This window comes from Erpetoichthys calabaricus, chromosome 2, assembly GCF_900747795.2.
Source record: "Erpetoichthys calabaricus chromosome 2, fErpCal1.3, whole genome shotgun sequence".
In the NCBI taxonomy this organism is placed as follows: Eukaryota; Metazoa; Chordata; class Cladistia; order Polypteriformes; family Polypteridae; genus Erpetoichthys; species Erpetoichthys calabaricus.
Genome location: NC_041395.2, coordinates 284,781,479 through 284,795,042, shown reverse-complemented (window position 1 = coordinate 284,795,042; position 13,564 = coordinate 284,781,479). Strand labels below are relative to the sequence as shown.

The window sequence follows — 13,564 nt, the reverse complement described above, 5'->3', positions numbered from 1 at the left end:
GTTAAGGTGTAGGTAAGTTCAGATATATGCAGGTGGACAAGCCTATGGTGTCCGGGATAATGAACTCTAATGTACTAGATAATGGTGTCCTCTATAATGGACATAATCTGTTGGGAGGCTACAGTTTATGAGGCTGAAAGACTGTGTCTCTGATGTGGATGTGAGCAACACTGAAACACCATAAGGAACAGTCCTGGCTCCTTTTCTCTTCACTCTGTACACCTCCAGCTATAAATATAACACCAGGTCATGTCACTTGCAGAAATTCTCAGATGATTCTGCGAGTGGCAGTGTATTGATAAGGGGAATGAGACAGAATATAGGATTCATGTGGAGAATTTATTATAAGCAAAAACCAATGAACTGCTTGTTGATGTTCACCACACCAAAGAGACTCTGCTGCCAGTCACTATTCAGGGAATGCATGTGAAGATGGCGCAATGCTAGAAGTACTCATAGTTGAGGGTCCACATCAATGACAGGCTGGACTGGTCTTGTAATACAGAATAACTTTATAAGAAAAGGAATAATGGATTCTTATCTTTTGAGATTGCACTCCTTTAATGACAGTAGTCACGTCCCTTACATTTTTTTATAGATCTGTGATATCCAGTGCAATTTTCTAAACTGTAGTGTTGAAAAAGATGGCCCTTGTGCTAGGGTGTGTACTGGGCCAGTAACATTGCCTCAACAGAGGCCCTCTGAATCAAAGAGAAGGTAGGCTCAGTTATAGAAGGCACTCTCAACATGGTCGATGTAGTAGTGAAGGAGAGAATGAAGACAAAATTGAGTGCTATTATGAACAATGCTGTGCATCCTCTCCCTCCAACACACTGAGTACATTTACTAAACAAATTATTCAGCATAAGTGTGTCAAGAACCGTTTTTCCCTTTGTTGTAATTCTTCTGTGTGTGTGTGTGAGGTGTTTAATGCTGCTGTATGTGTTATAATATTTGCATATTTACTGAACTAAAAGCTAAATTCCCTTTTGAGACAAATAAATTACTATGTATAAAAAAGAACAATAGATGGACTTCCATTTTACACTGCTACTGTCGTAAAGCAAGTCATCTTTAAATGTGGGAGGAAATCCACACAAAGTCAAGGTGGTACCACCATTCGTTTAGGCCAGAAGTGCTGCTTGTGTGCAGCACTTGATTGCACTCATGTGTCTCGTGCTCATAAATGTAGAGTTGGTATTGTCTGACGTTTGTGAATATCCTACACTTGTTTGGACCCGAGGATGGCAGTCTGAGATCATGAAGTGAATAGTTCAATTTCAAGTAAGCAAACATGACCTGCATTATTGATGAGGAACACAGCCTCACAATAATCTTCTCTTTGCTTTATTATAAGCCAAACTGAAAGACAAATACATTTTCCATTTTTATTTTTGTTTATGTATTATTCTGTACAGTGACAGTAGCAAGCTTTGCATTATTTAACAGTTCAGAGCAAGAGAGATTTAGCTGCATTCACATATTGCAATCCACCCACTGCAAGAAATTACAGATTTACCTGCTCATAAATATCAAGATCAGCTCGGCAGCTTGACTGAGAGGCTGTTTGGTCAGAACTAATAAAAGTCTGGGAAATCCTGTAGGAGTCTCCAAAAGCAGGTTCCATCCCATTTCCAGGCTAGAGAGGGAAAAGAAACAATTTAAGGCAACAGATGCACAGGTATTAACAGAGTGCGTGAAGGAGCAGCTATCAGTACGGAGACAATCAATGAAAACCACCCCAAATAATCATCATCAGGCAGGGCCACTGGGACATTCAAAAGATTTTTTATGTATTTTTTTTAATTCCATTGAACATAAATAGCATAAATGAAAATTCAAGTTAGTCAAAGGAAGTTCATCACAAGTGCAGAACTTAAAGAATGTGTGTAGCAAAACAATACGCACCTGAGGCATGTCCAATGCTTCTGAAGACTGTTCAACAATTCTGGAGTGAATCAGTATGGATACAAGAGAAGTTGGTATTTACACAAAATGCTGGACTACTGAGATGTATCGACATTATTCACATCATAGCTGTGTGACGTCATTGCAACCTGTAAAAATGAGTCTCCCATTAAAATTAGGTAAATGTGAACCCCTGCAATACACAAGCCCAGCGCATTAAGAGATCAAGAATAAAACAGTGTCAAACTTCTGAATGGTGGTGGTTTTTTGACTTTCAAATACGTTGATATCATGCCAGTTCATCAGAGGACTAATCCCTAATAATAATAATAATGATAAAAGGTTGATATATTTGGATTCATTTAATGTAGCATTTTTGCAAGTTCCAATTACAATCAAATACAGTCTAATCAGTCATTTTTAAACTGGTATTAAGGAGGACACACTATAGACCATCACACATATTTACAGGTAAAATACTTTTTATACTTTGGCTAAATAAACAACTTTTAAAGGAAGAAAAATAATAGCGAGAAAGCAAGAACAACAATGAATTTTTGCATGGAAAAGGCTATGAAATGCAGCTAGAGTGAAAATTATGAGTACCTTTAAGCAGTGGCACCTCTGGATTAAGGGTAGGTGAAGCACTGCCTCCATCACTGAGTAGATAGTACTGCTGTACAAAAACCGCATGGAAAAATCAGAAGTGGTCTCCCCTAGACTTTCTCGTATACTCAGATAGAGGGATGGATATTTGAGGAGTACACCCCTAGACAATGATTATATTTTTCTATTATAATAATAATAATTCATTACATTTATATAGCGCTTTTCTCAGTAGTCAAAGCGCTATCCACACAGGGAGGAACCGGGAAGTGAACCCACAATCTTCTGACTGCAAAGCAGCAGCACTACCACTGCGCCACCTGTGAGGACATTATATACTATTATATACATTAAAGAACCATCAACAACAAATTAATAATATATTGAGCAATTATTATAAAAGTAATGTTGAATAAATTGGACTCCGGTTAACGGAAATAGAGCAAAAGTTGACAGAAATCTATGTTTTGTATCTAATACTTGTATGTAAAAGTTGGTTTACTTAAGTGAAAGAGTTATCGTGTTTACACACACACAGACACAAAGACATAATTCCAAAAATTGTATTTTTGGACTCAGAGAGGTCTAAAACGTCAGGATTCGTCAAAATCTCGAAATGGAATTTTTAGAGGATTCCAATACTTTCCATATACTTTGTATACGAGAAAGTAAAAAACCCTAACTGATTAATGTTACTTCAGCTGCTAAATGTAACTAGAACTATGTCATAAGCTGTGGCATCTCTGTATTACGGGAAAGTGGGGACTGCCCCCATCTCCCAAGGAATGGTGCTGTTGTCTAAAAATGAAATAAATAATAAACTCAGTTTAAGCCAATGTCATATTATACAATTTTTTTGTGATAGGGCATTTCAGGTTTGCCAATCACAGTTGCTGATCTCATTGCTGATCTGTGCGTCGCAGTCCATGTGATATTTACAAACCAAGCACCAATCTTCCAGTACAGTCGTGCTTGCCCCTTTTCTGACAGCCAATAGAATTGTTGCCTGACGGAGAGGTGGTTTATGCAGGGTTAACAGTTACAGCAACTTCAGCAGCAATGTCTGCCCTTTAATTCTTTTTTCCATTCTGTTATGGAATGGAAAATACAAGGCATCAGTCAGAGAAGTTCTCTTCTGTTTGTGAGCTTCAAAACACATCTTTTTCTTATACTTCCTCACTACTTTCTATACATTGTACTTACAGATGAGGCTAAGATTTTTTTTCTAATTTTCTATGATGAGTGCAGTGCAATTGCCAACATGTAGAAACTTCTTAATGTGAAATTTTCTTTGTGCTTGGTACTACTAGAATGTTTCTGGGTTGTTTGTGTATGTCCTTCAACTGTACAGTGTGAACAAGTACAGCCTGAACTTTTCCGTTTTGCTTTGGGACTTGAGGCCAGCTGCCATCAAAGTGAAACATTGATTAATTTTTCTGTGACAGGGCGCATGGACTTGTATAGATTGTTACTGTGGAGTTGTTGTCATCAATATCATGAATCATGCTGAATATTTCTGTACAATACAATTTAGTACTTTGTCCAGTGAAACAAGTTTGCAATCTATGAAAATGTATTTGTGTTTTTGATCTATGTGTTGATTTTGACATATCCTTTGGTGAACGTACAGCATGACAAAAATAATATATTGATAGATCTTCAGTGTGTATGATTTGGTATAGCATTATTCAGCTGACATTGTGTCATTACTGGTACTCTTGCCTAATATTTCTTGAAATGCAATGACTTGATCCCCCATGCAAACTTTACTGCAAGCAGTTTCCTTCCTTAGCTGACCATCAACACCTCTGCCATTGCTCTAATCTTCCATGCCTCCTCCCATGCCGATCCAATGATCTTTTCTCAGCTACATCCTTTTCTTGTTCATTTATGCTGCTCATTGGGGTCAGAAGCTACATTATATGCATTCTCTTTCTCTAACTACATGAGCGTATTCAAGCCAGGATTCTTTCTGAGAATTGCTGCACTGGCCAAGAATCCTGTTTTCAATTCAAAAGCGAGACATTGTTTGAAAGGGCTCCCAGGTAGTAGGTTTCTTTCATTTTACCGGAATCGATTAAACAATATTTTTGCAAAAAATGCATGCATTTTGCATGTTGGTAGTATAAGACTGGATGATCTGGCATTGATTATACAACACAAGTAATGTGAAATTTCTTTCATGAATGTTTTGATAATGTTTGCTGTTATCCAGCATTGACCACTGTCTGCATCCATTAATGCATAAACTTTGTTTATTCCTTTCAGTTCTTGACGATATCTCCTTCTCTCTTACAGACACACACACAGATTCTCAAGATGGCTCCTCCCCTTCTGAATGTCCATCACACTTTTGCAGCATGCCTTCTCTCTCTCAGGTCTATATTGCCCCCCATAAATTTTCAACCAGATCTAATGAATGATTACTTAGCCCCAACTTTAGTCTGGTCTGGGCCTAAAAAACATGAGGGTCTCTATAAAAGTTAAAAGATATAGGAAGCCTGCAAGAAGAGCACAACCAAGTACAAATGCTGACTTTGGCCCTTTGTTTAAATAATGTTTGCACAGTAAGCTACATTCTTTGCCCAAATGACAGAATACTTAAGAACAACACATATTTCATTTGCTAGCAAGACAAGAATATTCTAGTGTTGCAATTGCACTTTATTCACATCTATTATATAAAAAAATCCTGGGACGAGACAAGACTTTTCATCCTGGGACGAGACAAGACTTTTTCAGAGAGATAATTTCAAGTACTGCGAGACAAGACTTTGTGCCAAGAGATTTAACCACGCCCAGGTCCAGCAATAAAAGACAAAGAGTAGAAGACAAGGTTCAAAAACATTGGTGTGATTCACATGCAGGGCAGGTTAGAGATAATGAAAGTACTAAAATTCGAAAGTCTCAAAAAACTGATAGTGAAGATCGCATTAGAGCAAACAAACAGAAATTATTACTCTGTGAAATAACGGAACAGCGAAAAGAGATCGAATATATGGACACAGGTGATATGACAGAAGTATGTAGATATTGTTCGGCTTTAAAGTTTAAGTCAGAGACTTGCAGATTGTCTAATCCGTGTTGCCATCACGGAAAAGTAGTGTTTCTTCACAATGAAGAGGTGTATCCGCGAGAAATAAAAGATTTGTTATTTGGTGAAAGTGAAATCCACAAACACTACAGGCAAAATATCAGAATCTACAATAATCTGTTCGTGTTCACATCAATCAATACTCAAAACGTAGATTTACACAATTCAGGACCATATGCTATGAGAATCTGTGGTCCCACGACAATTAAAGCTACTACAAGTTTAATTTCAAAGAAACCACGATTCGGTCAGGTTTATATTTATAATCACGTAGAAGTGATGCAACATAGAATCGAAAGAGTTACACAATTGGATGTATTAGAAATTCTACAGCCAATAATTGATAAAAATCCATACGTCCAAAAGTATCGCACTTTACACTAAATTTATCTTAAAAACACAGACAAAGAAGGTTTCTTGGATTTCTATATGAATCCGAAAGATCATGCTCACATATATAATAAACATGCATATATAATAAACCAACATGTGACGAATTGATAGTTTTGAAAGACGGAGATATCAAAGACAGAGTTGATATTCAAGTTTATCCAAAAGCACAACACGATTCGTCGCAAGCGGCAGATCCGGGAAATGACTAGCGTGTAGGGCCCGCATGGGGGTTGGCAAGCGAAGCGAGCAGAGCCCCCTAGTTTTTTATAAAAGCTGGCTGAAAATAAATAAGGCTTCTATACTACATTTCTCCAAGTGTATCCAACATTGGCTTCAGCCTCCCACAACATTGAATTGAATTAAGTGAGTTTAATAAATTATGTTTATTTGTAATTTATCTACAGTAAAAACATGTCTTTAGAGTATAGAGGTACACCAAAGTAAGCCAGAATGGACATGGATGGGGAGACAATGTACAGTCACCAGACAAACAGTAACCATGTGAGGAATTAAACTAAGCCTGTTAAGCAGCTCATATAATTACACAGTTTACTTAAGTATAAGTTTAAGCACTCATTTTATAGAAAGTCTTACTGTTGACAACAGAGGAAACACAAAAGTCTAGTAATATTTTGTAGAAAATAACCATAACTGGCCAATTATCCATGAGAGGGATTAAAGTTTAATTCAAATAGGCCAACTGACAGACCTTAGTAACTTCCAATCTGACTAACAAGAATAAAACGGGCAAAACAGACCAATAACACTGGGATAGTAATAACTTCCTGTGAAGCTGGAAAATGAATGAATAAACTCAAACTGTGCTGAGCTCACAAAGCATGTCTGCTTGAAGCTTCTGACACATGGCACTCTTCTGTCAGAAAATGCTGCCATGTAAAGCTGGAGGATTCCCTGAGATAGCATTCTTCAGACAATATAGAACACCTTCAACCATGGGAATAGAAACAATTGTATCACAGTCTTCAGTAATCTATGTAGGTGTAGAAGGTACTGTCTTAGTCACCAGAGAAATAACAGATAGCACCAATAGACATGACCCTGTCAATGGCTGGCATACCACATAAGGTACAGCAAGACACTTCAAAAGTTTCATTGTGTTGTCCAAAGAAGGTGTATTCAATGTGCTCCAGACAGGGATGCTTCATCAGCATGGATCCTGTGATAAACCCTTAGACATAATCCCTAAGAGAGAGAGAGAAAGAGAGAGAGAGATGGCCAGCTTCTGCACATCTCCATTTCTCACTGTGCCTTAGAGAGAATCTGTTTATTTGAAGCCTGTGTCTGTGCCCTAGATCCCCAAAATAGCCTTCTAATCTCTCTATGTTCCCTGTGTGAGAGACAGAGCAGGAGGGATGGAAGGTGAGAATACTTTATGAGAGATTTGTATTCGATAATGCCAGTCTCTAACAGTACTCTTCAAGAATCCAGTACTTCAAGTGAAATGAAGGAGCAGGAAGACAGGAGGATGGATAAGTGTGGGATTAAAAGGGCATGTCTCTTTATCCTAAAAATGAGTGGTAAAGGGTATACAGTACTGGATTTTTTAAGTCAAAGTGAATTGCCAGACTGTTGAAAAAATTATTTCAGTGATTCATGTGGGTATTGTTGGGCAACTCAATACTTTTCACTGCATTAGTATGCTTGAAGTGTTTTAGTTGGACTCTTTTGTGCTAGTGGTACATTTCATTGTTCTGTTTCTGGAGCCGCTCTTTTTGTGTTTGCTGCCATTTTATGTTAAAAAGCACAGTTCAGTGTAAATTCTTGAAATATGAGACAGTGTGGCTGAAATGTTTTGAAAAATTTATGAAATAGATCACAGTGGCACAACTTTTCATTGTAGATCATTTCCAAAACAAAGCAAAAATGTGAATAATTTAAAGCAGACATGTAGAAAATGTAACATTAATTTGAGCTATGCTAACCTAAAATGGTTTTAGGGGTGTATAATAACACAACATGTTCATTGTCTAAGGAACAGTTAACGGTGGTTACCATTGCTGCCTTACAGATCTGTCCTCCTGGGTTTAAATCTTGCACTGAGTTATGGTCTGGAGTGAGCACTTTCTCACAATGGGGGTGTGTGAGTGGGCCCTGTGACAAACTGGTGTCTTTTCCACAGTTTGGTCCTGCCTTGCTCCCTGTATTGCTGGGCTAGGCTCTGCCCAGAACCCTGAACTGGATTGAGTGGACCTAAGAATTTTATGTTATAGTGTGAAAGTTGCTGAATATAAAACAAGGGACATTATGCTCATATAACGCTAATGTTAATGACAAACAATAACAAAGAAACTACTTAAAAGAATGTGGAGTTGAATATGTCAAAATGTTGTTACGCTCAAACAGTATAATATGGTTGTGTAAGTATATTTGCAGTACTGTGCGCAGTTCAGGTCACTGCTCTACAAAAGACATAGATAGCAGCTCTACAAACTGTGCAGAGAACAGCAACTAAGTGAATCTGGAACAAAAGGACATGTCCTACTTTGCAGGGGTCTTTAGTTTTAAAAAGAAGGCTACGTAGGGATACATTTCAAGTTCCTTCCTTAAGTTTTCATAAAATGGATTCAACAGAATTATTTAATTTAAGTAACAATGACATACTCAAAGATAGCAGTGTAAATTAGGGGAAGTGTATTTAAGAAGGAACCCAGAAAAAAATTAATCACATAAAAAGTCATGGACATCTGGAACAAACTCCCAAGCCATGGAGCTGAAGTGAAAACTGTGACAACTTTTTAAAAAAAAGTATATGGATGAGAGATTGGGACAGCCTGGCTGATGTGCTGAATGGTCTCCTCTCATTTTCCTGACTTCTCAAGTTCTTATAATTTTGTGTGCAATTCCTAGCCAGTATGAATTCTGAAAGTTCTCCCCCTTTTCATGTTGTTATGACTCACACACACAAGAATGGCAAAAAAATGCAAGACCTCCAAAACAGAGACAAAAAGCAGGCCAGACTCCCTGCCAACCTGCCAAAGTAAGTTTACTCCCAGGCAGCGTAGCTATCTACTCTGATGGATGGCTAAGGCCTACAATGGGTATAATGAGCTTTGGATTCAAAATTTCATATTTATATATAAATCCCAAAATATAATCAAGATGTTTTCACAAGGGAAAGGCTTACCATAAACCCCTGGCTTTTAGAGATATAGATGCCAAAAGGATCTTTATTTAAAAAAACATTTATGTAAAATAATAAGAAAGTACTCAAAGTACTCAAAAATAGAACAAGGCAAAGAAGTTTGCCTTTAAATACTCAAAAATAGAACAAGGCAAAGAAGTTTGCCTTTAAAAGGCAATCCACAGTGACAAAGTTCCAATGTAAAATCCAGCAATCAAAATCCAAAGACAGGCAAAACTTCCAGAAAACCAAAAAAATCTAAATAATGGCAATACTAACATTACAAATCACTCTCTATCACCAAATTACAGTTAAATGAACTTCAAGGAACTTGCTTTATCAGCCAGCCTTTATAGGTGTTGAACAAAAAAGACATTAAAAACAAATTTAAACAGAAGGCTTAAATATGACACGTGGGCTTTCTCCAGAAAATCTCTGAAAACATACACATTTGTGTGCACAAGCGTGTGCCTTGTGATGGACTGTTGACTCATCAACTTCATTAAACAGGTTCTGGCTCAACATCACAATACAGTGGACATCTGGTGCAGTTAAAGGATGGCTGAATTAGTTAAATCACAAACACTACCAAGTTAGTATACACGTTCAGGGAAGGCACCTACTGTATCTGTCTCTATTCTGATTCTAATGGTTATGATGCAGTCTTTTCACCACTGTACTGATAACTGAACCAACATGACTGCGATTGTCTGCTTCCTCTGCCAATACACAGGTATGAATATTTTCTTTGAGGATTGGTATTCAATATTATCACAAAATGTATTAATTCCACCAAAGGCACATTTTTTGTACAGCAGTGTTAGCACTTAGCACTTCACTTGGGTGAAGGCTTTATATGACCCTGAACTATTCCTGTTCAAACCACACTTCTGAATCTTTCTATTCTTTGATCATAAAAAACAACTTTTTTAATTTGGCCTTCTTGTGACTACAATTTTGTTCTACCCTTAACAAACTATATATGCATGGAATTATCATTCTCTTCAATGAATCTGCAATCTTTTTTCATCTTCTTTTAAACTAAGTGTTGTACAGCCACTTGTGATGTTTAATTGTTTGAATTAAAGTGGATATCCCAACCTGTCACAAGACCCATCATTATCATTAGACCTTCATTTAGAGACTTAAGGAAAAAAAAACAATTTTATATAAGGACTCTGTTTCTGTTAGTTATATATCTATCTTATGTGTTTTATTTATTTTTGTATACTATTTGTGCATTCGTTTCCTTATCAAATTTAGTTTGTTTTTCTTTGCATGTACTGTAATTACTTCTTTAACACCTTGTAAAGCACTTTGAGCTACATTATTTGTATGAAAATGTGCTATAGAAATAAATGTTGTTGTTGTTGATAAATGAAGCAGCATGGAAACACCTAAAACAACAAAGCAGGGTGTGTCTTTGTGGGCAGTGGTGCTCTTTTCACATTAGCAATCCTCTTCAGAGCAGTACAGGTGAAAACAACATGAAAAATAAATCTATCTGAAAGATCACTCATAAAGAAAAGTTTATTTACATTAGGAAAGGCACTGTGAATATGTTTTTAATAACCATGAAATTTTGATTTATTGATTATGTTTTATAGATCCTGTTTAATATTCACATTTTTAGTGTGGTAAGGGCAGGTGAGCTCTTGATGTGAAACATTATGCGTTGTAATGATCATTATAGGAATGACATTACAAAACATCAAAGGAGAAGGGTGAGTGGTAATGGCTCTCCTTCAAAAACAGGTCTTAACAACATAACTTAGACCAAAAAGGATAAGTGCTCAGATACATTCAACTCATTCAACTCCCATCATTCCATGCACATGCTTGTTGTTCAACACTGAATTCTGCTTCATCAAAATATCAGACAACACAGCTGCGCCACATCCATGTTGTCTGTCAATTCCTCAATGGCAACGAATGTATGATTAACTTGACTGACACCAACTATTACTTATTTTGGATATTCTCTGCAAAAACATGAACATGATGTGCAGTAGTCACAGCTGACAAAGGTACTGTACCTGTTTCACAGACTCAATATTATTATCACTAGCAACTTGGCATCTGCATTCACACCAAATTATCATCATTTTGGACTAAAATCTTTAAGTGTCTTTCAGACAGCCTTGGTGTCACAATCCCATTAACAGTTGTGTTCGGTGTTCTTCCAGACGGACTTGAGGTGGAAAAGGACAAGCAAACGGTGATTGCATTCACTACACTTTTGGCACACAGACTTATTTTGTTAAATTGGAAGAATCCTAACTCTCCTCTGATAAGTCAGTGGGAAACCGATGTTTTATATTATTTGAAATTGGAAAAAATCAAATTCTCAGTTAGAGGATCTGTACAGAATTTTTTCAAAACCTGGCAGGATCTAATCAATAATATTTTAGAATAAGAAGAAATAATTATTTCAGCATTTCTTTCCCTTTTCCATTTTTTATTTACCTATATATATTTTTCCTTTCTTTTGTTCATTTTTGCCCTATTAAAAAAGCCCTAAGCAATTCTCCTTTGGCCATGCTCTCCTTCTCAAGGGTGGGGTTTGATTTGTCTTCAATTCTTTTTTGTATAAATCGATCTGTTTGTATGGAATGATTACAATAAAATGAATAAATAAAATTTAAAATAAAAATGATTCATCTGCATTCGTAAAGGCTTTTTTTTGTGCTTAGCCATTCTCCATGTAACGTGGAGGGAAGCACTTATTGCTCATTCTTGTAGAGTTAGTGAACAGGCGAGTATTTTGCTGCTGTGATTGTAGCTGTCATTGAAAATACCATGCTTCTGAAGATAACGATACATCATATTGTACTCATTTGCGATAGCTACTGTTTCATTACAGTTCAGACAAACTGGCTGAGCTTAATGACAGCATTAAAAAGACATTCACCATTGAAATAACAATTCCTTGTATGAATTTTCCTCTTAAGGTATTTTTGTTGACTAACTCATTTTGATAATTTACTTGGATCACACATTTTGAATGTTTCTTCCCAACTATTTAGTAAAAGTTATTTGATTGCTTTGGATTTTCATGAATAAAAATATGAATTTAAATGATTGAGATTTGTAATTTGGAATTATAATAACACCAGAATGAACTCAGCAACATATGCTTCATGATTTACTGTGTAGTTATAATCTTAATGGGTGTGAACTGACTTAACATGTGTGTGTAATATGAATGAGTGAGTGATGGGATGAGAGTGGACAGGAGTGAATGAGAGTGTGTGAGACATGTGTGCCTATATATGTGTAAGTAGTAGTCTTTGTTTTGGTGAGGTCTAGATCAAAATGTACTGTATTTGCTGTTCAGGAATATAAGAATGTAGATGTTCTAGTTCCAGGAGGACATGCAGGTGGTGGGTGTGACATAGCAAGATGCAGAGGGCAAGGAAGATATGGAAAAACATGATCCACTGTGGCAACACTCATGGGAGCAGCCAAAAGAAGAAGAAGACGAGATCAGGAGAACAATTTGCATTGAAATCAAATTTTCATGATTCCTTTCAAAAAGCTCAAGACCTAGATTATGTTCCAATGTAGCCTTCTCTTTTCAGAGCTATGATGTTTATGTGTCTTGCCATAGCCAGAGCTGAATCAATAATCAATACGTCACTGTTGTCATATTGCTGGGATTTCATGTCCATGTAAGACAGCCAAGCACAGCTTCCCACATTCAAGCCTTGGATATTACAGATCAGTCATTTTCTCTTGTAAGTTTTTGTAGTTCAGGCTAGGAATTTTGAGCTATAGTTGGGGGCTTTTTGTTACACTATATTTTTACGTTGGTCTTGTATTTTTGGATTGACTATCAGTTCATCTGCTGTTTCTGGTTACCACCCTAACCTTTTCCCTAACCATAATTTTTGCCTACTGCATAGGTGCCATTTCTCTCCTTATCCTCCCTGTATCGAAATTTTTATTTGGGCACTCTCCTTTATCTCAGTGTCCATAGCACATCCTGGATCCAAGATGGCAGTAACATTGCACTTTTATAGCATTTGGCTATATGATGCTGTAGATGTGACCATGTAAGTGGAATGCAGCCATTTTCTTTCAAATAACACAAGAAATAGAAGCATGGTGAAATCATTGGTTTTTCTGGTCCTTTTTTATAAGCAAAACTGTTATCCTAATACTCCTTTTTGCTTACTTAAAAAAAAAAAAAACTTCTTTAGCACTTTCTGCTTGGTCCTGTCTGGCTGGTGCCTATTTATTTGATTAATTTATTTGTTAGTCACTTAGAGGATAGTTACCCTTGGCAGATGCATACATCTGATTATAAAGGATCAGATGCATGACGTAAAGCCTTGTGGGTTTGACTATAAATGACCTTCAGGTTTAGCTGTTTCATCAGGCTATTGCTAGGGCCTGTTAAGCATTTTTTGGCAACCAGT

The 13,564-nt window shown here is 36.7% G+C and overlaps 1 protein-coding gene across 5 annotated transcripts in view; it reads right to left on the bottom strand.

The window, feature by feature from the left end:
• LOC114647134 (CREB3 regulatory factor-like) overlaps positions 1–13,564 on the bottom strand; it is a 75,062-nt gene that overhangs the window by 47,004 nt on the left and 14,494 nt on the right. For all 5 annotated transcript variants that reach the window (XM_028795675.2, XM_028795676.2, XM_028795677.2 and 2 more), the window contains exons 2-3: positions 1,909–2,057; positions 1,520–1,639 (exon numbers count right to left, since the gene is read on the bottom strand). In XM_028795675.2, the coding sequence (XP_028651508.1) occupies positions 1,520–1,639; positions 1,909–1,917 (129 nt within the window). In that variant the 5' untranslated portion in view covers positions 1,918–2,057. The remainder of the gene's footprint in view (positions 1–1,519; positions 1,640–1,908; positions 2,058–13,564) is intronic.